We start from the raw sequence: 25,279 nt of genomic DNA, 5'->3' as shown, positions 1-25,279 counted from the left end.
CTGATCCATTGGGGGGGTCAGCGGAATTATATATGGGTGACATGGGCACTGATTGGTTACATTCACAGTTTTTTATCACTCATTTGGATGTTGCGTCAATGACGTAATGTCATGGTGTGGGTCAAATAACTTTGTTGGAGTGGGCACCCTGGTTCAAAAAGACCTCCCAATCTAAGAGGGTTCAAATAGACTGTATTGGAAAGTCCTGTTACCTCTTTAACTCAAAATGAAAACTAGTAGACTGATTGACACTGCTTCTTCTCACAGTCTGTACTGTCTAACAATGGCAGCAATGTTGTTTAGTGTGCTGACAGCAAGATATCTCTGTAACTACTTGGCAGGATTACCATGACATTGGGTATTATGTTCAAAAGTCCCCAAGCGGATCATTTCAAAAGATTTTGATGAACTCCTCATAAAATCAGGTCAAAATATATATCAAAACTGAGTCGGACTGCCATGACATTAACTGCTCCCAAGGAGGGGAAATTGTTCAACTTTTGCCTCTAAATGAGCCCAATGAACTCTTCCCTCTTGAGCCACCTTCAAGAAACTTGAGATCTAGAAGTCCACTAAGAATAGAAACTCTGTCCAAAAACTTTTGTAATATTGGTAATTACTGCGGTTTCTATGAACTCTGTTGTTTTATTTAACCACATATTCATTGGATTGGATTGGAATGTTAAAAATGTGACTCCATGGAGCTTTTTTGCCGGTCACACTGATAAGAAAACATCAGATCTTTGTCGTGTGTCAGACAAAATAACAGAATTAGGACTCTTTGGGCCACAGTGTAAACACACTCTGACTCTGTGTGTGTCGCTCTGAGGACCCAGCGATGCTCCTGAGAGGCTGGCATTCTCTGCCAAGGTAAACATTGAAGCTCGTGAATACCCGCCACTCATCCACACCCTGCCCTATTTTCTTAAGCTCTCTCCTGCTTGTGAAAGAAGCAGCACCACTTCTCACATATTGGTCACCTTCTTCAGCTTGAGATCAAATAGCATGTGCAGATCGCTTTGACGAGGTTGCACACGTCTCAGGGTTTAATTCAAATTTTGCAGAACTCTTCATATATCTGGATCATGCTAGTTAATTGCATAGCAAAGGAGGAGGTAGAGCTTTTATATCCAAACTCACCAGGAGTAAAAAAAATAGTCTCCAGTGATTGCAAACGCAACCTCACCTCATTACCAAGACAGAATCTTCACACATGATCCTTGAAAGTATCATTATATGTTGCCAATCAGCATCAAGTACCTGTATTCCTTACATGTCATGTTTTATTCATGGCTTTTTATATTCATGAGGCTGTGCTGAGAACATTAGGTCAACAGTTATATTCTGTGGACGGACTTGGATTGTGTAAGAGAGATCATAGCGCTGCCATATTTAGCTCTGCACAGTATACTGACAGGATGTACTGAAGCACAGCTAGGGGGGCTTAAAAGTGAGGAAAAACCAGTGATGGAGCCTCGGAAGTGGGGAGCGTGACCCTGAGGTCCCCTTTTAACTCCCTAGGTCAAGATAAAAAACCATAACTCTGCACTGGTTCCTAGCTCGTGATTTGTCAGCAGAATCCATCCACTCATCTTATAAACTCAGCAGCTCGTGGGAAAGCAATTGTTTAAAGCCTCTGCACACTACGTAAATGTTTAGTTTGTCATAGAGAGCAATGGAAGCATTTGTCCTTTGATTTCTGTCTCCTAAAAATATAGTTTATTATTCTGTGAAGAAGTTTGATGGGGTTGTTGTTACTGACTGGTTTGTTTGGTGTCTTTGGATAATAGCAGGTCATCTTTCTCTCAAATTGATGTCCTGATGTACTGACTGTCATTATATGACTTGGAGATTCTCTAAAATTATTTATCACATCGATATATATATATTTATATATATATATGTTTATATCAAAAATGCCCTCATAATCTGTGTTAATTTACCAAACTTTATTGACTCAGTCTAATTAAAAGGCCTGGTGAGTCTTTGTGAAGTAGGTGGTGCTCGAAGGGCTAGTTGTCCAATTACTGTAGCTTTAAAGCTAACCGATTACTCATTAGCTAGCTAGGAACATTCTAGCGCCAGTTAGTCACAAAGCTCTCTGAGGTAGCTGTTAGCAAGGTTGATAACTGGCAGGTAACTTATAAGTTGTGCAGGAAGTGCGTTGACCTAGCCTCATAGCAGGGTTGTCAAGATGGATAGTATCATGATATCACTATCCACCAAATACTCCACCAAACTAACTAGCAAACTGTCTAACTATCCAACTAGCCTATATGCTAACAAAGTTTATTCAAGAGACTGATATCATTCCATTGTTCATTCAGTCATATATTTATATTTAATAGTCATTCAGTACTCAATCTCATAGCTGTCTGCAAACTACGCCTGGTTTGTGGAGCAGCTTGTACTGTAGCAGAGCAGGTTATATAAAGATGGACGGTACAACACAGCTAATAAGCTACGATAGCCTGTCCTGTAGACTCTGGCTGTCTGCTCCCTCAATGGTCAGCACTGTCAAAACAGTTTCACGTTGATGAACAGGGCAAATCTACACGTCACAGCTCAACGCTAAAGACTTGGATGTACTCTTCCCTGCAAGAAAATGTGATTCTATTGAACAGAATTCTGAAATTCGATAGCTATAAATGCCAGCTACAGGTCTTTTTCTTCTTTTCTTGCTTTTTCTAGATCTAGAAATGTGATTATAAAGCAATTAGCCACATCGTTTTGACATTCAGAAGGATGACAAATTGATGTAAGCCCTCCATGAGTTGAGTATCGTCAATACTCCTTGGTATGGATCCTACAAGTCTGTGGAACTCTACTAGAGGAAGAAATAGCATCCTTCCAAAAGATATTTGGCGTTTCGATGATGGTTCTAAAATGTCCCATACAGTAGTTGTTCAATTGAGAGCTGGTGGCAGTGAAGGCCGTAGTCCCACCTGTATTGTGTCACTAAGATCAAAAACAACACAATACACACTCCCTGACTGTGTTTTTGTCTCTGTTTCAGACGATACAGGGACCTACTTCCCCAGTGTGAAGATGGACCCGGGCCGGTACCTGCAGCCCTGCTCCGACTCTGTCAAGACCTGGCTGCGCAGCATGAAGAACGCAGGGAAGGTGCTCCTCCTCATCACCAGCTCCCACAGCGACTACTGCAGGCTCATCTGTGAACACATCCTGGGGTAAGGCTGCCCACACCAGGACCACAGACATAACCCCCTCCCTTTCCTTTTAACCAGACCAGGTTCTGGTCTGCAGTGCACTTACCATAACAGCCCTCACAGGATTTATAACCTGGCAGTTTTTTTTTTTTTTGGTTTTCTCTCAGCTCAGAACATTCCTCACAGCTCCCACATGCTATCAGTCATTCTTTTAGTCCGGTCTGCCTTGAGTTACAGCCATGATCACACACATGTGCTACACACACACACATATCCCAGCAGCCCTCAGCGGTCCATAAAAAAATCACTCAAAGCTTAAGGTGATGTCCACAAATGTTTTGTTTTGTCCTGCCACAAAGATATTTAGTTTACTTTCATAGAAGACTAAAGAAACCACAAAATATTTGCTGGAATCAGAAATCTTAAAAAAAATTAAAAAAAAGACTCAACAATTAATTTATTACCAAAACAGGTGGTGATGAGTTTAATAATTGGCATCTACTCGATAAATCAACTAATCATTGCAGCTCCAAACACCACTTCTAATGAATGCTAATGTTGCTCTGTGTCAGCTGCTTGTTAACATGTTCATTTTACTTTTCTTTTGTCTTTTTTGTCTATTTTAACCTAGTTTTTACTCTAACTTTTAATAAACCCTTTCTCTTTGAACTACACTAGCCTGTATGAAAGGTGCTATATAAATAAAGTTTGATTGGTTGATTGATTGACTATAACATTCATAAGGTGATCATTTATTAATGTTGTGTTTTCAGCTTATTCCTCTATGGCCAAAAAACTCCAAAACAATTAACACAAGTGTAAAAATGAAATGCAAAGAAAACAACCAACAATCAGTCCAATTTTATTTTGAAAAGTATAATGATGCTCAGAAGTAACAATATCTTACATCCTACATTGAACACTTCATTGTATGACTATGTGTGCAGTGTAAGAGCTTCCTGTGTAGTTTAGCTCTGGCTTTGTGCATTACTGCTCTGTTTGTAGTGCACACTGTGTGGTTCAGGGTTATTTGTGTAACCTAATCCTCATTATGCGCTCGATGGAGCAGCGAGAGGGCCTCGCAACAACACAGCGTCCCTGACACCGCTGGGCCTTTACAACAAGAAGCCCTTGTTGTTCTTTTGCGAGGTGTTGTAATGTCACACTGTTCGCTCGCCTGGTTCGGTGCTCTGCTTTTTGCATTCCTTCACCGCTCAGACCTGATCCCCCCCCCCCCCCCTGGTTCGTCTCACGAGGGCCTCACCATTTCCTACCATTTGCTCCCCTGCTGTTTTACTACTGCGCCCCCCCTCGACCTCCAGCACCGCAGCATGTGTCGCCTTCCAAGGAGACCCCCAGACGTATGCGAGCATGTTTAAAATCACTGCTTTTACAAGGTCAGGGATGCAGATTTATGTCACGATAGCTACAACAGGAAATTAGGTACCAGCACACAAAGTACTAGAGGTGCTTTGTGCGTGCTGTTCTCAGAATGGGTTCTTCCTGTTTTTCCACACAGCCAGAGGTGGGTCACTTCTCCATCGGGGAAGCACCTGATATGTAACTGAGCCAACACAGTCCCCTAAACTTTGTTGGGTGAGTCATGTCAGCACTTCAACGCCGAGAAAACAAATACGTTGACAAAAACTTCCTCTCCTGCGTCACCAACCTCCAACTGTCTCAGTGTGGCGAGGCGGCTGGAGGCCAGTGACAGTCAGCTGTCAGACGTAGCACGACAAGGCTAGAGCTGTCCGACAGGAAGCTACTGGCCCACACCCAACAACCTGCCCAAGGAGACGGCTGTTGTGTGTGTGTGTGTGTGTAAACCGCTGACTGGTGTTATTTGGCACAAGCGGACGTCAGTATTTATTACTCGAGCGCTGCTTAATGTACTGATTTGTTTGTCCGCTCATGTTTTGGGCTTCTTTTGTGACCTAATTGAAGTGATGAGAGCCCAAAGGAGCTTCTGCAACTGTGTGTGACGATCACAAGTTAAGATGTCTGCAGTTATCATCTATAAATATATACACATTACTGTTTACAGTACATCTGTCTCTATGATGCATCTCGAGCTGACTTGTGTCCAGATTTCGTTGCTGCCTACATCACTTCCACAAGAAGCTCAAATAGCCCTGCTCACAGTTATTACATCAGATTTGGCTGGAGAGATAAGAGCTAATAAAAATGTTTCAAGAACTAATATACATGTACAAGATATTCCAACTGTTCAGAATACTTCAACCACGTACACCTGTGCTCATCAAAGGCATCCCAGACATTGAAAATATGGGTGGGACAATCCTGCGCAGGGGGGAAAGGGGGTGGACCAGGCACCCATCTGCCAGGGTGTAAGGTAGCAGTGAAAATGTGGAATGGAGTTTTATTGATTTGGACATTCTCTCAATAAGCGCTCTGAAAACAGCACTGAGTGGATTTTGAAGTGAAACAGACTGTTACAAAGTATGAAGTTATTTTCTTCCCCCACCAGAGTAGGTTAAAGTGTTATAAAGGGCTGCAGTGTGTGTTGGCTGGCCGACTCGTTTGTTATAGCTGGATCTATTGTCCTTAGTCATTGTTTTCTGACTTCACATGACTAGTTAACTGTTGATAAGTGTGACGGCGTGAGGACAAAAACAGTTCCTGTGCCTGCTTGTTTTGCTGTAGAGGTTAAAAGTTGGACCAGGTCATGTTCAGGGTGTGAGGGGTCAGCATTGATTTTTTTCCCCCTGCGTGTTTCCTGACTCAGAAGGTCTTCTGAGTCCTGGAGGGAAAGCGGGTCGACAGGATGATCTTCTCCTTGGTCCTGATCGTCTGTTGCAGCCTGTTCATGTCCTGTTTGGTGGCAGAGCCAAACTGACTCAGTGACTGCAGTGTACAACTAGACCACCTGATGCAGGTTGTTCAGTATGTGAGTGTTGTGTCATGTGCATATTTCAGCAGTTTAATAGATGGATCTCCGTCATTTGTCGAGTAGCTATTCACAACTTAAAGGGACGTTAGACTTGTAATAACGGGTGTGATGTGTTCTTGAGGTCCTAAAGACACGAGCATTTAAGGGTTCAATCAATCAATCAATCAAACTTTATTTATATAGCAGCTTTTCATACAGGTCAATGTAGTTCAAAGTGCTTCACAGTTGATTGACAAGCAGATAATAACAGAACAAGTGTAGACTGAGGACAACTTAAAGAAAAGGAATCAAATTGAAGAATAAATGGAAAACAATGCACACAAGAGAGAATAAGAATGATAAAAATGTAACAAAGAAAGAAAGAAAGAAAAGATTTAAAATAAAAATCTAAAATAAGAGAAAATAATCAAGAGAACTGTTTTTTTTAAAGAGACAATAAGAGAAAATCTTTATTTAAAGCTGGACTAAAACTAGGTTAAAAAGACAAATACAGACAAATTAAATGGATAAAAAGATGAAAAAATATATAATAGTAATAATAAAATAACATAAAATAGAGTACAATTTTAAAACATCAAAACAAATCAAATAAAAATAGAATAAAAAAAACTATAAACCATTCTTAATCAAAAGCCTAACCTGCTGTCATATGTCCATTTAGGGCAGTGGTCTCAAACCCTGCTCCCTGCATGTTTGAGGTTTCCTCCCACTCTGACACACCTGATTCTACTTATTAACTTGTTATCAAACCCCTTGATGAGCATCAGCTTGCACACACACATGTCCATCCATCAGTCTGATTTCTGCTGTTTCATAAGGCTGCACGTCAATGCTCTTCTCACATGGAAGATTATGTAGATTCTATAGTGTACTGTACACTATCCAGCTCTCTACATGCTTACTGCTACTCACAGTCATCATCGTAGCTCTGTGGGAGTGTATACCGCCCTCTCAAAGTGTTTACTCTATTAGTACAAGTACTCCTGCCACAGCGTTTACAGCGTTGGGCAGGTTTTCCATCATCTGTACAGTGTGTTTAGCTTCATTCTGCTTATGTAACTCAAGCGTTGTTTGGGTGCTGGCCAGACATTGTCCTCCTTACAGCGCAAAGGTCAACGTTGTTTCTCTGGTTTGTTACAGGAAGGATTTTGAGGAGCTGTTTGATGTCATCATCACGAACGCCCTGAAGCCAGGTTTTTTCTCCTTGGTGCCCCAGCAGAGGCCCTTCAGGACTCTTGGTGAGTTACTGGCCCGTTCCTCATATATACCACTGTGAAGCATCAACGGCTACTGTATATAAAAGGCTGCTGTGGCTCAGAAGGTAGAGCGCCAGTCGGATCCCCCAATCTTTCAGTCTGCATTTTGAAATGTCTTTAGAGTCCCATAATGCTCCTGAAGTCTGTGCCATCAGTGTGTGTTGTGTGTGTGAATGTGTGAATGATGGCATGTATTGTAAACTTCTTTGAGTGGTCAGATACCAGTACCAATCCAAGTCCCCTCAAAGTAACACTGATACTGAGTACTTCATTCCATACCCATCATGTGAATAGAAGCATTGAATTGCCACCACTCGTCCACATCTAAATTATTTGATTTTTACACAAATGCATTTTGAAAGTCTTCAAATGATTAATTTGTATTAATCGAATAACGCTTGCGTTGATTGGCTGTGAGCCAAGTCCATACAAATATTATACAAACATCACATTTTGTAGCTCTGGGTGATGGATTGTAGGTATCTTTTGACGGGAGACATTTCCATACTACTTCGTATTGATTTATTTCAGTCCACACCTTAAAGGAACTTATACACAGTCTTAAAAAGTGCTATATAAATGCAGTCCATTTACCATATAAAATCTAAAAAAACGGTTTAAAATACCTTTCACAATCTCAGAATCCTTTGTGATGTCTGACATACCAAAGCCCAAATATTAAATAATGATATAAAATAGAGAAAAAACCCAAATCTTCATATTTGAGAAGCATAAATTGTTGTTGATTTTTATATCAACCTAAATAAATAAAACATCTGAAACAATTTGAGGAGACTGAAGGTTGATCATCAGCCATCAAACACTTTAACATGTGGATCTGTCCACATATCAAAGTTAAGTATATTGACCACTAGTAAGAGCAGTGTTTTTTTATCGCCATAATCCAACAAATACAAGAACAAATGTGTATGGAATGGATTTTACAGTGTCTTCATGTGCTTTAACATAAGCTACTAATGTAATCATGCCTGTTAACTAGCTCAGGTATTCTACCATTACTCCAATGTAACATTCAATGCTGAGAGTTAGCAGGTAACCACTGAACTGCATTGTTACTGTATGTGAAGTTAAGGGTGTTCCACCCTAATTCATACAAATGGGATGCACAAAATATTAAAGACACGTCAGTTAGGCCCATCACAATAATTACATTATCAACTTATCGTAAAATAACATAATTTTCGACATCATGTCTGTATATGGACTTGTCATATGAAACATGGACATGACCTTTGACCTCAGTATCACCACACTTCACATTAGCAGCTAAGAGGCTATTCATGTCCTGAGTGGAGACTGTAGAAGAATTAAAGGGAAATAACTCTGTCCCCAAACATAATGGTAGTCTGTGTTTTTACAGTCCAACCCCCCCACACACATTATTATACTATTATATCATCATTATATCAGTGGTATAGAATGATCTTCAAATCACAGTAATATCATTTATCACGATTATTTCTGAGACAATATATCGTCCAATAAAAGAAGTTATCATGACAGGCCTAAGGTCATTATAAGCCAATATAAGCCACAAAATAAATCAAAACATCTCTGAAGCAGATGAAATAAAAACTGGGCATAAACCTTCATGAAAATTGGATTTACTACAGTATAATATCCTGCACGTAGATGGACATAACAAACTGGCAAGCAGGTATACTTACAATCAAGCTTAAATGTAACTTTTGTGTCAACTGACTTAAAATGTTCTTCTAAGTATGTCACATGTGACTGTGTGCTCACTGTCTATATCAGGCAACCTGTGCTGTAACTGGAGACACTTCACAGAAGCACAGAGCAGATGTTTATAACCTCCCCTTAATACCACAAAAATCGTCATGGTTACAATTCTCTCTGTGTACAGATTAAACAAACAAGATATAACATATTCGTCAGTGAGTTATCGAGCCGTTACGTAGGTGTATCTTCAAAGATTGGACAGAACCAGGCTAGCTGTTTCCCTTTAACACATCTCCTCACTTCACTAGAGATCTGGCTTTTATTTTGTACCAATATTCTACACTTTATATTGTTTTAGGAAGAACCCTAAAGCAATTCTCCTCAACTTCTATACTGAACTTGAAGACTTTCAGCTGCTGTAAGCTGTGTCAGTGAGATTAACATCAGCTGCCAACATTTCATTGGCCCAGATCCTGATCATCAGCAGCCCACATGACTCCTCAGTTACCTTCCTGGCCCGTGTCGACCCCTTTCTCATCAACTCAGGCATCTGATCCCGGAACGCCGGTAGTAAAGGTGCGCGCCGGCAGGGTCGGGGCCTGCCGGAGCTCTCCCTTTCTTCATCTGGATTGTCTCCGTGCCAGCAATAACACTGGGGATGCATTACAATATGTGTGAAGACAGGATGATCCACTCACTGAAATATTCTCTTCTCTTCCTCTCTCTCTTTCTCTCTCTTTCTCTCTCTTTCTCTCTCTTTTTCTCTCTTCCGGAGTTTTGCCACGTTGGCAGAAAAAGCATCAGCATCTGCTCTTCCTCTGGCCTACACACACACACACACACACACACACACACACACACACACACACACACACACACACTAGCCACTCCTGCTTTTACTTTCTATTCTGCATACTCACATTTTTATCTTTTTTTTATGAGCTAACAAAATTGATTCAGAGGAATTTGACGCCTAAAGTTTATTATTTGAAGACTGATGATTAACACAGGTTCAGAGCTGTGCTGTATTTGTAGAAATGACACAGTGTATAATTATCAGCTCATAAATAATTTTTTCTTCTCTTTTTTCTTTTCTTTTTTTTTGTGTTTGTGATTTTATTGGTTTGTATCTTGACACATAATGTCTTTTATTGCTCGGTTTCAGTACACAGTCACACAAATGATGCATCCTCCCACAGATAATGGCCACGTGCAGTGTTTGGTCACAGCTGGTGCAGTGGTAGCAGCAAGAATATAAGTCAATACATGCAAACACATAATATCATACAGTACATGACAATCACAAGTGAAAGAAATAAGAAATAAATACAAAGTCACCTGTCTGTTACCTGAACCCATGCAGGACTATGGTGCAGTCCATGGATGTATTATAAGAGCTGGATAGGGCTCCGTCTCTCAGCCTATCACACAATGTTTTCCAAGTGGTCACTCATGGTATTGCAGTGAAAATTGTCCCTTTGGCCAAAAAAGCATTTTAGTGACACCTTGAACAGCAGAAAAGACCAATTATGAATGATCAATTATGATCAATGGAGGTTTTATATTTGTAAACCTTTCTTCGAGCCGAGAAAAGTGATTTAAAAGTCATTGATGACATCACAATGTAAAATCTGCACAAGCAAACGTGGAAGTTAGAAACCTTTTTTTTTGGCTCACGCACCAGCCAAGAAATTCTTACTGAATTGGACGGGTGCCATCTTTGCTCCAGTATCCAGCTCTTATAATACCATGTTGCAATCCTTAGTTCAAAAGCAGCTAGAGCTGATGGGTGTATGGATGGACTGAAAAAAGGCTTTTTATCTTGTAATGATTTTAATACCACACAGATGTATTGAAAGTGCCTCTCCCTACCAGACTTGATTTTGGTATGGAAAAAAACTGGGCTTTTCACAATACATCTAACCCAGAGTTTACAGAGCTGCATGTACAGTAAGCCCTGAGTCATTTTACAACCACAACTTCAAACGAGTAATATCCCATTCTAATCCTAGCTCTTATTAAACTGCGCTCCAGAACTCTGTTTCCCTGGTTGCCCTTATAGGAGGATATCTACTAAGGATGTGCAGCTGTTTTTTAGAAGCTCAACAGTCAAATAACATTCAATCACTGATCTTTACGTTGATCTGACCATATTAGGCTAATTCACTTGTATTTCCTCACATATATTTTCCTCTTGTGAGATGAACACTTCCACATTCCAAAAGTATATTCTCACCAGCCAGTATTCCAGCAGAGAACACTTTTTTTTGTGCTGTGTCGCTTTTTAGATCTGCACAGGTCTTACACAACCTGGATCTAATTTAGCGGGCACTTTATGCAAATCAGATCAATTAGACTCATTTACATCTGTAATCTCTTTTAAATACCCTCATAGAATCACACATCTGGCAGCATCATTTCACCGCCTGATGTGACGCACTCACCACCCCTCTGTTTACAAGTGATGCAAACAGGTCTGTAGTGAGTCACCTCTGCGTCAAACCCGCATTGTAGCCCACCTACTGTGTACACTAACATTTCAGCATTTAGCAGTACATGACATCTGCTGTCAGGCCACTACAACAGCGTTACTGCAAAGAAAATAATTCGATTAGATCAGATAATCTTATTATATTACATATCACAAAACAAAAGACATACTGGATTTCACTCACATGCAGTTTTTTAATATAATAATGCTAAATTTCAGTTTCACTTTAGTTTTGTTTTAATGCACACCCCGTTTCACTCTTTCATAAGCTCTCTCTGTCTTTCTATGTCACGCCTGAAACTAAAATATATGATTTGGGAGCAAATTTGTGAACCTGCAAACAGTCTAACTTATAATGGGAGATCATGTGTGTGTACTGATGGGTTTTCATCACACACATCTTACAAACATACAAACATAATAATGAAAACTTAACGTAATAACAAAAACATAACGTACTGATAATGTAATAACAGCCGATAACATAATAATTTTGCCTGTTTTAAATGTAATAACACAGATAAAATAATAACTTGTCAATAACTTTTTCTAAGTTTCTAAACTAATAACGAAATAACTTTTTTCCATTAATGTAATAAGTTATTACGTTATTGGCTAGGTAAATAATCACTTTATTTAAGTTTATTTTATTGTATATAAAGTGTCATCAACCCGTATAACGTAATAACTTATACATATATACTTAACTTATTACATTATTGACTTTATTACATTAAAAAATGAGCAAAATGATTACATTATCAGCCGTTATTATGTTATTGGCTGCTATAAGGCCATTAAGGAACCTTACTGGTGTGCTTCCAGTGGAGGTGATGGGGACTAAATCTACAGCCTTCATTCAGTGCAAAAATGTGTTCCAAAATGTATCCGAAAGCTAATAACTTCAGCACCAGTTAGTAAAATGGCAAGTGAGTACCTTCCACATGTAGAATTTTGTACTAAAATGAATATGTGTAAGTCCTGGGTTAATAAATACAGATGTGAAGCAAGGTGAAGCTGCCCTCAGGCTGTGTATATAATGGGTGGGTGAGGATAATAGAATACCAGCGATGACAACTGAATGTGGTTGAAATGAAGTTTGCGGTTGGGCAATTTAAGCAGACTCAATTCATGTAATTTAATTTCTAAAAGGAATGAAAAACTATCTTGAAAGGTTGTATATATTGTGCCCAGACAAACTAAAATAAAAGAAGAAGCTGTCCCCAGGCTCTCTTTAGCCAGTGGTTTCCCTCAGGCTCAGACTCAGAGGTACAATTGTAAAAAATAACTTGAAGAATCATCATCATGTCATTTAAAAAGTGCTGTAATCACCATGTAACATGTCACAGAAATCATCATCATCATCATCTTTAATTGATGTGAAATTGTCTTCAAAGCTGTCCACTGCACAGTTTACACTTCTCCGAGCTCTCACATACCTCTCATTCCTCTTTCTCGCTAAGTCCAGCATCATCACAGCTGTTATCCTCTGTGTGTGTGCGCGTGTGTGCATGCGTGCACTCTCATTACTGCAGGGGCTCCTTCCTGTTCTTTCACTCTCTTCTGTTACAATATTTATAGCATATTTAACCTCAGTGTGAACCTGCAGTGGACTACACTCTGTCCAATGCGTTTGTCAGCAGGAGTGAGGATCTTCTTTTATCCAGCTGCTGCTCCTCTTAAAATACGACTCAACTTAAATTCAACTTAAAGACCTGCTGCCTATCCAGAGATGCAATTACCTACTTCAAAGAAGGAGGTCTATTGATTCCTACATAACAGTCAATTAAAACATACCACCTTTAAAAAGCCTTTCATCAGTTTAGTTATATACTTCATGGCACCTGCTGCTGTCTATATATATATATATATATAAATCATGTGATTGCATTGACTATGTTCGTATTTCCGTAATTTTTTTTTTTGCTATTTCATTATAACCTTTCTCACAGATCAGATTTGTGGTTTCCTTCTTTATGGGATAATAATTTTACCATAATAAGGATCTCTGGTGAGTCTTGGCTAAAATGGCAGCACAGTACCAACAGACAGATGTGAGACAGATGTGATTTCCTTAAAATGACACTGAAATTTGAATTCTCTTCTCTCTTCACTCACCCTGAAGCACACTAATGATGATAAACACATATTTGGGCAATGAAAAAAAGTGCTTGTTATTGCAAAGTCATAGTCCAAATTGCACTACCAGTTTTCCATCATCATTACAGCACAACGTGTAATTACATGTGTAATGACGCTGCAGACTCACTGAAGTAACCTCATTACTGTAAATGCGCTTTGAAATAAGCTGCAGTCAGCACCGACAGCGGCACCACACAAACCAGAGCAGATAATAAAGAAAGCCTGCAGACATGTCTGTGCCAGCCTCGCTCATCTCTCATTCACGTTCCCGGGTGTCATCACCTCCGAGGAGAGAAAACATCAAATAAACAAAATCTAAGATTGTGAAATGACAGAAAAATGTGAATGTTGACTCATAGTGACATCATAATTATCCGAGTAGAGTCGATGCTCAGTCTGATGTTCGTTAAAGCATACAGTTACAGAATATTGCAAACATATTGTGTACATTGACATAAACCCACCCAGTAATACCATTATAGTAAATAATCCTCACTCAGTTCCTCTCAAGCCACATGGAGTCATACTGCATGACATGAGTGAATATGATCTCCACTGTGTAACTGTGGCTTACAGCTGCAATAATTCACATTGAGTGCCCTGTCTGATCAGTAGATGAGGTCACTTACTCCATCCTGTTGAACATCTAAGACATCTTTTATATCAGCCTGCAGGGAAAGTGTAGCTCATCTGTTTCTGTGATAATGAACGATAGAATCGACACAATCACACTGCAGGATTCACTCTATACAAACCCTCTAACCTGCTTTTCATGTGCATTATCTTCAGAAGGTATTCAGCACTCTTCACTTGTGTTTTTTCAGGTGTCGCAACCTGACAGCTGTATAGAGTCCATATGTTCCACTGGTACTGTACATTACACAAAATGTTGTACAGTGACAAAAATGATATACAGAAATTAGAGTTTATAGTTGACCTAATAAACGTGTTTATGTTAACATGAGATTGAATGATTATAAGCTTTTTAGCCCGTTGTTTCTCTCTGTTTGGTTTTAACTTTAACTTTACTGTTGTGGTTGAGTCTCACAGCTCTCATCAACTCATGTTACCGACAGCAGATGTTTTCATTGAAGAAGTTAAAGTCTGTTAAATCCACAGTACACTACTTGCTTAACATCAGCATCATCACATTAAAGATCCCCTTCAGACATCTATGAAGACATAAAAATACTTTGCTTGGATCAATATTGTGTGTTTGATAATAATAACCAGTGTAAAATCCTTAAAACATCTGCTCCTTCTTCCTTATTAAAATAATCCAGACTCCATGAGTATTTAAATGTTTTTAATTTCAGAACTTTTTCCTGCTCAACACAGCATGTCTCCTACTTCACTGTAAAGTCCGTTCTCAGTGTTTGTACACTGTAAGCTTCATGATTACACATCACACTTGTAGTTGAAGTTGAATATTGGATCAGTATTGGCTTCGGATTTCTTTGTGATTCACAAATCAGGTTTTTAATGAGCAGAGAATCTTTCTACTTTCAGCAGATGAATGTGGAAACAAACTCTGCACATCCATCATTCTGCACAGACAAGCTCAAACATCCGACTGTAAGAAAAATCTAGTTTTGAGTGGCTGAATACTTTCTTGTTTAAACATCTTTTTACTTTATAATTTGTGGTTTTGGTGTAAATTGTCAACTAGAATAAATCCGTATTGAATCAGGCTGCAATATGACTAAACAATATACAATAGTATAATATTTCAGTTGTTTAAACTGTTGTTTGCTTATTTTCTCTCATTGTTTAAATATAATCTTGAGAAGAAACTGTACTCTCATCCTCAGTTGGACTTCTTTCACCGAATCACTGAATCTCTTAAGCAAACACGAAGCATGTAGCCAGCGAGTGGAAAATCCTCAGTCATTATTCATGAGCTCCGTGTGACTGACTGCTTTGCACTGCTTAGCGCACGACTCCCGACTTTTTCTGAGGGTAAAAAGTGAGTCTTTGGGAAGTGTTCCTGGCTGACACATGGTCTGAAGCAGGGTTGGACCGAGACAAGAGGGGCACGGGTGGGTCTGAACGGGCCCCGTCGTCACTGCTCTGCTTTCACTCACAGCCTGGTTTTCCCCCTCACTGCATAGCTGAGCTGAGGTAATGGCTGTTGGAACAACAGCAGCTCAGATATCTCTGTACTAAGGTTGAATGCCCAAAATCAAATAGACCATTACTCTGATAGTATTCTCATATCTGAAGGTGGTTCATCATTATTCATTCATTTGAACTTTATTCAGGGGGTTGTTTGTTCATATCACGTGACCCCCCCCCCCCCCCCCCCCCAAATACGTGAGCATGTGCATGTATGTACTGTATATATGTTGTATTATATGTCTCAAAAAGGCAGATTTTTGGCCCTTGTTTTAAATAAGTTTTTAACATTTAACCAAAGAGAAGTTTTTCCCTCTCATATAGACTTATTGCGACAGTACTAATTGGTTAAAGATTTCCTTCACGTTTTACGACACATAAAAATACTTAGCTTTGAATAATAATTGTTGTCTGATGTGGATTTTCTATTTAAAAAAGGCAGTTAATTAAAATTACGTGTAGTCCCTCAGATTCACACTTGATATTAGACCACAAGTAACTTCCAAACTAGTTGTGATGTCACTAAATCGTGCTCATAAATACACGTGTTAAACTCAGAGTTTGAAAAAGATAATATATATCACTCTGCATCTCTATCCTATTATTCATTGAGACCCCTGAGATTTACTTTTAGAGGGGCCCTGACCTCCAGCTTGGGGACCACTGCTCTGGTATCAGTAGTAGTCTTGCTGTTCATATTATTCACGCTTTTCCTCCACTGTTCTGTTTCCTTGTGGCACCTATTGGTGCTGCCAAAGAGGTCTGGGGTTAGGGTTTGGGTTGGTAGAGGACTGTCTGCTCCTATAGCACCTGGTCTGATTCTCTTTTTCTTCCCGCCAGTGAACGACGTGGAGGAGAGCGAGGGGCTGCCGTCGCTGGACAAACCCGGCTGGTACTCCCAGGGCAACTGGCCTCACCTCCACGAGCTGCTCAAGACCATGACAGGAAAACCAGATCCCAAGGTACGCCAGCTGCCTCGTATATTACAGGAGCAAGTCAGACATCTAGGTGCAGAACATCTTAGGCTCACTTTGTGGTTGATTCCAACTTCGGCTGTTGGCAGAGGCTGAAAGAGATGAGGGTTTCGTGATGAATCAGCTCAGGGAGATTCACACTGGTGTGATGGAGAGCTGGAACGTGGCTGTTGGCATGACTGTCGACAGGGCGGCTGTGTGCCAGCACACTGGGAGTTCACTGATAGCCTCTAACATACAATGCAGCCCATTCTTGGTCATTTTCTACACAGATCAAAGACTTTTTTTAAAACCTCTTTGCTATGGTAGGATATTATTTTATAAATGACTTATTTCATGAGGCCTGTAACATAGACGGATGATCAGACAGGCTTTAGAGAAGGTTTTTAGTTTTTCTCTTCACGCCTGAATCCTGCAAGGGTTGTTAAACTCCAGTTGTTTGATCTGTTGAATAATGTTTCATAAACATGCACATGGAATACATCTATTTTTTATATTTTCATTGCAGAAAATAAATAAGAAACAAGCATTAAAAAAAAATTGTGAAATTTTACCTGATATGTGCTGGTTGGTTAGTAATGCAGCACACACTCATACATATAACAATATAATACTTTGCCATCAGCTTTGACAGTTCTCAGGGATTTGTTTTTCTTGTATGCTCATAAAAATAAGAAATAAAATGTTCAGCCAAAAAAATGAGTACAGATAGAAGAACAAAAACGTGTCTGTAAATAAACCTGAAGATTTCAGCCCCTTCAACACAATCCGAACCTGAGCCTGCCATAAAACCTCACATCAGACGGCACAGTGAAAGCTACTTGGCTTATGGATTTTTGCAGGGTGGGGAAGTGAGCTGTCTCACTCAGGCGTTTCTTGGAAAGGTCCTCCCTGTTCCTGTTTATGAATTGAAAAAAAATCTGTCAGATGATACGAATCCTAGAATTACAGGTGAAAGAGTGAATTTTTAGAGTGATTACTGACAATGAAACAATGGCCGATTCATAGCAGAATAAAAGAATGTAAAAGTGAGTTCAGGCCATCAGCATTTATAACAGTGAAACTCAACACTTACATCAGTACATTTCACACATCGGTGGAATTTCCATTATCAGTGGATTCACTTGTGTCCGTGAAGTGAATTTGCACAATGCCCCAGTACAGAGTTACATTTTAATGAAATTTGACAGGCAAAATTGCGTCAATGAACCATTGAAGGCATCTTAATAGTGATGAGACTGAGGGAGCAGAGAGCCGAAGAGTCCAACCAGGAGTTGCACCGTGCCGTTTTTAGATAATCCTCCTCCACCTGAAGATGAAGTGCTCTACAAAACATGTAGCAGTCAGTCGTGAGACAGGAGTCGATGGTGAGCTAGTTTGCTACGGCTTACATTGACAGTTGACACCAAGCTTCAGGCCCTCCTATTTCACAGACACACAAATGTATTTTGTTGTTCTTTTTGGCATGACTGGACAGAATGCCACTTCTGTTTAGCATAGATAGATGGATAGATAGATAGATAGATAGATAGATAGATAGATAGATAGATAGATAGATAGATAGATAGATAGATAGATAGATAGATAGATAGATAGATAGATAGATAGATAGATAGATAGATAGATAGATCAATCCTTTATTGAAGGTGAAGGTCTCAGTATGCTTCAACCATACCTTCTCCTCTCTGTATTGGATTTGAAGGGAAGGCTACAGTTTTTGATCATGGATGTATTGAAGGGAAGTGGATACCATGTTTTATAGATGGTGCCAATTCATTTCTCTGAAAGTTGCTCAATGGTTACCTAGCAAGGCAGCTGGATTCAGCTGGAGGACATCACAAGATCATGTGAGAATCCATCTAGTCAGTCTTCAAGTAATGAGCTTTTGTCTGAACCACCGGTACTTCCGACCAATCAGCTTTTGGTCTCACGAATCCAGCTGCCTCGCAAGGTAAGACGGTGGTAGACTGACGGTTCCTCCAATCGCCCGCTAAGTTTTATGTTATATAAAGTACCTGCCCTTTTCCAGTTTCCAAGGATGACTTCTGAGATGGTTTTGTAACAAATCATCAGGCGTGTTAGGTTAGCTCAGTGTTGCATGAGGCCAAAATTTCTGCCGTGTTTACGCAGGCTTCCCCACGCTTCCCCACGCTTCCACATTTTTGGAGTCTACAGACTTCGGCTGATTTAATAGGGATAAAACAATTTAACTATGTGGCTCTTCTAGACTTTCCAAATGTTTTTGCAGTGAATGGATCAATTCTTATAATAAAATGAGTCATTTTGTGGGGGTTTGTTTTTGTGAGGCAATTCTTGCCTGGCAGGCGATCCAACAATCACGCCCAAGTCACACAGCAATATCAGCAGGTGTGTGGAGGTCAGAAAAATAGGCAGTATTTGAACTTTTCCCCCAAACTGTCTCTTTCATTTTTCACATAACTACTTCTTGTCCTTTTTTATATGCAGAACTGACCCACAATAAATACTTTTTTAGGGGGAAATTTACAGTACAATTCATATTGTCTGAGCCCTCTTTATGAAGGCTTTTGGACAGATTGAAACACTTTTAACTTTAGAAAAAAGAAACTATATTAACCCAAGACAGTTTTGTGTTTTGGAAGGCAATGAAAGCAAGCTTGCACCTTGAAGTTAGATAGCAATGAGTTTGATTGAAGCATACTGAACCCTGATATTTGTGGTGACAGCGACATCTATGAGAACTGTGTAAAACTTCTGGGCAGTTTAGTATTTCACAGGACTTATGAGCGAAAGATGGAAACACCACAACTGTTAACAATCCTGATGTTGCATATTAAGCACAGCTACATCAGCCAACCCCGAGTCCACCCAGCAGCGCTCGTCATCATCCACATTCCCAGCCCCTCTCTCCCGCCCCCCCCTTCCCCTCGGCTCAATGCCCTCTCTGTTCCCCAGCCACGTGGAGAAAGCTCTTGTGGAATTCAGTGTCAACCTGCACTTATAGGTACTTTAAGCTCTCCTCCGGGGGGTGACCCGAGGCACTCTGTGTTTTCTGCTCTCTCCACTTTCACCTGACAGGATTCGGGGAAGATTACAGTTTGCTCTCAGCACAGCGCTGGAACAGCTGGGGTCACAGCTGGGGTCACAGCTGGGCTGACGTGTCCTTATCTTACAGTTTCAGAGGCTTACATATAGCTAACCTTATCAAACGTGGCTAGTCACATCATAGTTAACACATTTATCATTCTAGTGTGAGGGGAGTGGTCCTCACAATCATTATCATCATCATCATCATCGTCATTTTTAAAATTATTATTATTTGGGATAGAAAATGATAAAAGTGTTAGGATTAGGGAATATAACTGCCTTTTTTAATATTGTAAAGTAAAGGGAACAATCTATTGGCCACAGCTGAAGCTCTGGCAGTCCCTCAAACCTACCTCATTATATCACAGTTATATCACACAATGCAATGTTTTTAGAGAATAAAAATTCATAATTAAGGCGCTATAATAATTCATTCAAATGACAATAAAAAGAACAATAAAATAAAGTTTCCAGACTAGAAATCAACATTAGCCACAGCTCATTGCACGTTGTTGAACCACAGCATTCATGCGTCCACCACAAAGGATCGACTTTCCATTGGCATTGTTTTTGTGGTACCGGCACATCATTTGAACATATTGCATGCCACCACCGTGTAATGCCGTGTTAAGAGGTCATGTGTAATGATCTCATGCTGACAGAATTTGTCACAGCTTAAGAGGACTATAACCTTTTCAGGGTATATGAGACGAAATGACTGTTGTCTTGTTGGCCCCTTCCTCTCCCCGTACTCCCAGCCCCACACAGAGTGCTGCACAATGGGCTCATTAAGGTCCCTCTGCATGCCTGGAGCTCTGTTTACCTGGGCCCGGCTTTAGCTTTAACTGCTCCTCTGAGTGACGAGCTGATAAGAGAAGGGGCTCACGGTCCCACCCCGAATGTCATCTAATAGCTGCAGTGAGACCACAGGAAGCCACGATGTCTCGCAAGACTTTGAACTGTCCATTTGTAAGGTCGTCTGGCAAAAACGTTGAAGCTGGCTCAACTTCTGCCTCAACACAACCTGGTGATAGTTATTATTGCAATGTTTACTTGGTGATTGTCATAATGGAGGATGAAAGGACTGTTGGTGTAATAAGTTATAGCTATATTAATCCATATTACTCAAACTGACCTACCTGTATTGAACTGCAAATCTCAAGTCAATTAAAAATTACAATTCAAGCCACAAGTCAAGTTGTCAAGGCAACTCTCAATTCAAGTAGAGTCCTTAAGGGTAAGTCAAATTCAAGTCAAATCTTCATAAGGAAATTACAGGTAAATTGCAAGTGTTTCAGAACTCTTTGACCTTTTTAAAAGAGTAATCCACAGATATAGCATTGCACCCCTGTAACATTGTTGGACTTACAATGGACAGTTTCAAAAACTCAAAAAAATCAAATCAATGCAGCAGAACCACAGATACCTTGTTTTTTTTAAAATTCCATGCATTCCTCTTTCATGTCAAAACCTGACACCTACATTACCCACAATACAACTTGTCTTGATTCTGTTGACTTTGGTGTGTTACGTTAGTAGCAGCTAGGGCTGGGAATAAATCGATACCAAGTAGTATCAAAACGTCTCCCATCAAACGATACCTGCAATCCATCCTTTTTGCACCCAGAACTAGAAAATATGACTATTTATATGAACTTGCTCACAGCCAATCAACACAAGCGTACTTCGATTAGTAAATATTAATAATTTTTCAAAATGCATTTGTTTTAAAAAATCAAATCATGTAGATGTGGAGGAGTGGTGGCATTTAATTTCATTTAATGCTTCGATTCACATGATGAGTATCAATGAAGTACTCAGTTGGTATCAGTATCACTTTAAGGGTAGTTGGATTGGTACTGCTATCATCATTTTTTAAATGATACCCAGGCCTAGTAGCAGCTAATGTAGCTGTAAGTGACATCACTTGAGTCAGTTATCAGAGTTCACACAGCTCCCTCTGGAGACACAAAAGGCTTTATATCATTTATTTTTCCAACAAATGCAGTCATACTCCTCAACACCTGGAAACACACAATGATGTGTAAAATCAGTGGAGTTCCCATTTTCAAGAAATAGTTCAACATGTATGGAAATACTGTTATCCACTTTCTTTTCAGAGTTGAAGCTAAAGTTATTTTAGTTATTTTAGCTCAATGCAAAGACCAAAGGTAACAAAACCTGCTCACCAACACCTCTCAACCTCATTAATCAATACATTATATCTCGTTTTTTATGTGTACACATATAGAAATGTAAAAAGAACACATAGTGGTTTTATTGGGGGACTGTAGACTGCAGTCTTTACTTCACCTTCACCAGTGTAGTTCAGTCTAATGTAACTGTATCCATCCACCCTGACTCTCCTCTGTAAGATGTTGCCTCCATGCTGGAATCTTGGCCTCTGTAAATATTTATCATACTGATCCCATGACTCTAACAGCAGACTGCTGAGCAATGAGAGGTGCACAGCTTTCGGGGTACGAGGAGCATCTGTGGCCAGTTCTGGGAAAGCCTGCTGGAAATGTGATTCCTGCACACCCCCTCCTCACAGGCCCCGGCCCGATTAGCCCGTCTGTTTGTTTACATGTGGACTGGCCGGCCAGAGACTCAGCAGAGTTCTGTGAGGGGGGAGGGACGACCGGGCAGCTACTGGAATGCCTCACATCCTCTTTATAGCCTTTTGACTCCTGTGGATAGGTTTGATATAGTTACTGCTCACACACATGCCATTCCTATCAGTGATGTTTGGAAAGGATTTACGCTTTGCAGCTTGCATCAATTGATTTTTTTTTGTATGTGTGTGGGTGTTATCATGTTCATTCTAAAGATTCCAGCTGATAATCAAGAGCATTACTTTCATTGGGTGGCTCTCCCACACAGTTAAGTCCCACACAACAGTTTAGTGAGCATAAATCCAAAGTTTAGGTGGTCAGATTTCAGTAAAAAGTTTTTCATCTGGTGTATTGTTTGACATTCCTGCACTGGGTGGATGAATGCATACCGCACATGCTCTCCGGGCAGAGCACGTACACCAGAGACTTCCACCGGCCGAGCGGCTAACTTCGGTTAGCCCTCTGCTAACTTGAACGGGGATAAAATAATTGAGTCGTGCAGCTCTTCTAGACTTTCCAAATGTTATCGGGCCAAATGGATCAAAATCTCATTCTGATCGTTTTGCGAGGGGTTGGGTGAGGCTCAAAAAGATGTATCCACCGTTTTCCACCTGCAACAGTAGTGAAAGAGTAGACTACAGCAAAATGTTGCTTTTGTTGAAGAAAAAAAGAAGGAATATTGCAAATTTCAGCCATGAGCTACAAGTTAAATATGAGAACGGGGCAGCAGAAGAAGTTGTTGTTCATAGTGATGATCCCACAGAGAATAATCACCTACACCACTGTTTCTTTCAGCTCTATGGAGCATTCTAGCCTCCTTTAGCTCCTTGTTTTGGTTATCTAGCCCGTAATGGACCACAGTCGTATCAGACTGAGTAAGGAAACCCAGACTTTCTTCACCAACAACACCCTCTAGCTCCTCCTGGGGATTCCCAAGGCTTTCCTAGACCCGGAGAGATATGTAGTCCCTCCAGCGTGTTCTGGGTCTGTCACTCGGGGTCTGCTACCAGTTGGACATGCCTGGAACACCTCCGGAGGGAGGCGTCCAAGAGGCATCCCAACCAGGTGCTAGAACCTCTTCAGCTGGCTCTGAGCTTCTCCCAGATGTCAGAAGTCCTCACCCTGTCTCTCAAACTGAACCCAGGTTCTCATTTCAGCTGCTTGAATCTGCAGTTTCATTCATTTAGTAACTACCCAAAGCTCATGAGTATAAGTATATTGATGCATTGACATGCATTGATAATGTAACATAAATTAGTGTAATGTTCATTGTAATGTGTACTGTGTAAATAAATAGAAAGCAATGGCTGCCTGGAGAGAACATCCAAAAATCTGCAGACTCCATAGCATGCATATGAAAGTACCCATATATACCCATATACATGCATTGCAAAGACACTTTCTATAGTCCTTATATTAAGTCAAGTCAAGTCAAATTTTATTTATAAAGCACATTTCATACACAAGGTAAACTCAATGTGCTTCACAACAAATAATCATAATAAAATAACTAACAACACAGTGCAAGTGTAAGTCCAATCAAACACACACACACACCTACTGTATACACACACACACACACACCTAACCAAACACTGTCATAAAAAGAAAAGTTTTTAACCTGCTTTTAAAAATGGCCACTGATGTGGCTCCTCTGACTGTTTCAGGCAGAGTATTCCACCTGCGTGGGGCATAAACACAACAAGCTGCCTCCCCTTCCTTAGTTTTTGTGTGAGGTATAACTAGATTTCTGCTGCCTGTGGATCTGAGGGTTCTTGCTGGTGTGTAACTGATGAGCATATCTGTTATGTACTGAGGTGCGAGGCCATTTAAATCTTTGTAAACCAGGAAGAGGACTTTGAAATCAATTCTGGCCCTGATGGGCAACCAGTGTAAAGATTTAAGAACGGGAGGGATGTGTTGATATCTTTTACTTCCAGTTAGAATACGTGCTGCTGCATTTTGAATATTAGTGCTGTAATAAAACAATACAATCAACAGGCAACACATTAGCTGATCCCTTGTTCTCACATCTAGACACAACATCTTTTCAACTTTCGACTGTCATTTATTTTTCAGTATTCCCACAAACTGGCCTCTAGTTTTTCAATTTTTAGCCTCTGCTGACCGTAAAGCCTTTTTTCTTATGTTCAGACAGTCAGCGGACCTCTGCGTCTTGTCATTTTAAACTCCAGCATTCAGCGCCCCTCACTCCATTTCCTTTCCCACTTGAGAGGAATAGAGACAAATGGTTGCTGAAAAGGGATCTGAAGCTCCGAGTTCACTTTCAGTTTTGGAATGCGGCTCAGTAAAGCCTGCCTCAGCTTGCTTTTCTTTCCAGACGGCGAAGACAAAAGACACATGATGGTCAAAGAGGTAGTGATGAGTTTTGCAGACCCGTGTGTCTGGTGTAGTTCACCCTGGGGGAGGGGGGAGGGGCTTAAGACATACACCAGCTTTGCTGACTTTGACCTGCTGTTGAGAGAAGAAGAATTTAGTTCAATCTCAGTACAGCTATGTTAAAAAATAAACAAGCTGTCCTCCCCCTTCACTTTCTTTTCAGGTGGTGTATTTCGGAGATAGCATGAGGTCGGACATTTACCCCGCCAGCAGCTTCGGGAAGTGGGAGACGGTGATGATCGTGGAGGAAATGGAGGGGGAGGGCGTCCAAAAGAGCGACGCGGCAAAGTCCAACGAGGCCCAAGTGGAGCCGCTGGAGAAAAGGGGAAAGTTTGAGGTGAGTTCACTGAAGCAGCTGTTTCCTCTTAGCAGCCATTCACCTCCACCCTCCATCCCCCAACTCCCCTAGAGCCTCTCTCCTCTGGCCTGCTGCCA

The 25,279-nt window shown here is 40.4% G+C and overlaps 1 protein-coding gene across 1 annotated transcript in view; it reads left to right on the top strand.

The window, feature by feature from the left end:
* Positions 1-25,279, top strand: part of nt5dc1 (5'-nucleotidase domain containing 1) — a 71,266-nt gene that overhangs the window by 34,318 nt on the left and 11,669 nt on the right. Inside the window, exons 7-10 of the mRNA XM_062437836.1 lie at positions 3,017-3,191; positions 7,222-7,319; positions 16,630-16,751; positions 25,008-25,181. Of these exons, the coding sequence (XP_062293820.1) occupies positions 3,017-3,191; positions 7,222-7,319; positions 16,630-16,751; positions 25,008-25,181 (569 nt within the window). The remainder of the gene's footprint in view (positions 1-3,016; positions 3,192-7,221; positions 7,320-16,629; positions 16,752-25,007; positions 25,182-25,279) is intronic.

The sequence above is a fragment of the Scomber scombrus genome, chromosome 17 (genome assembly GCF_963691925.1).
Source record: "Scomber scombrus chromosome 17, fScoSco1.1, whole genome shotgun sequence".
In the NCBI taxonomy this organism is placed as follows: domain Eukaryota; kingdom Metazoa; phylum Chordata; class Actinopteri; order Scombriformes; family Scombridae; genus Scomber; species Scomber scombrus.
This window is presented reverse-complemented; position numbering and strand designations above follow the sequence as displayed.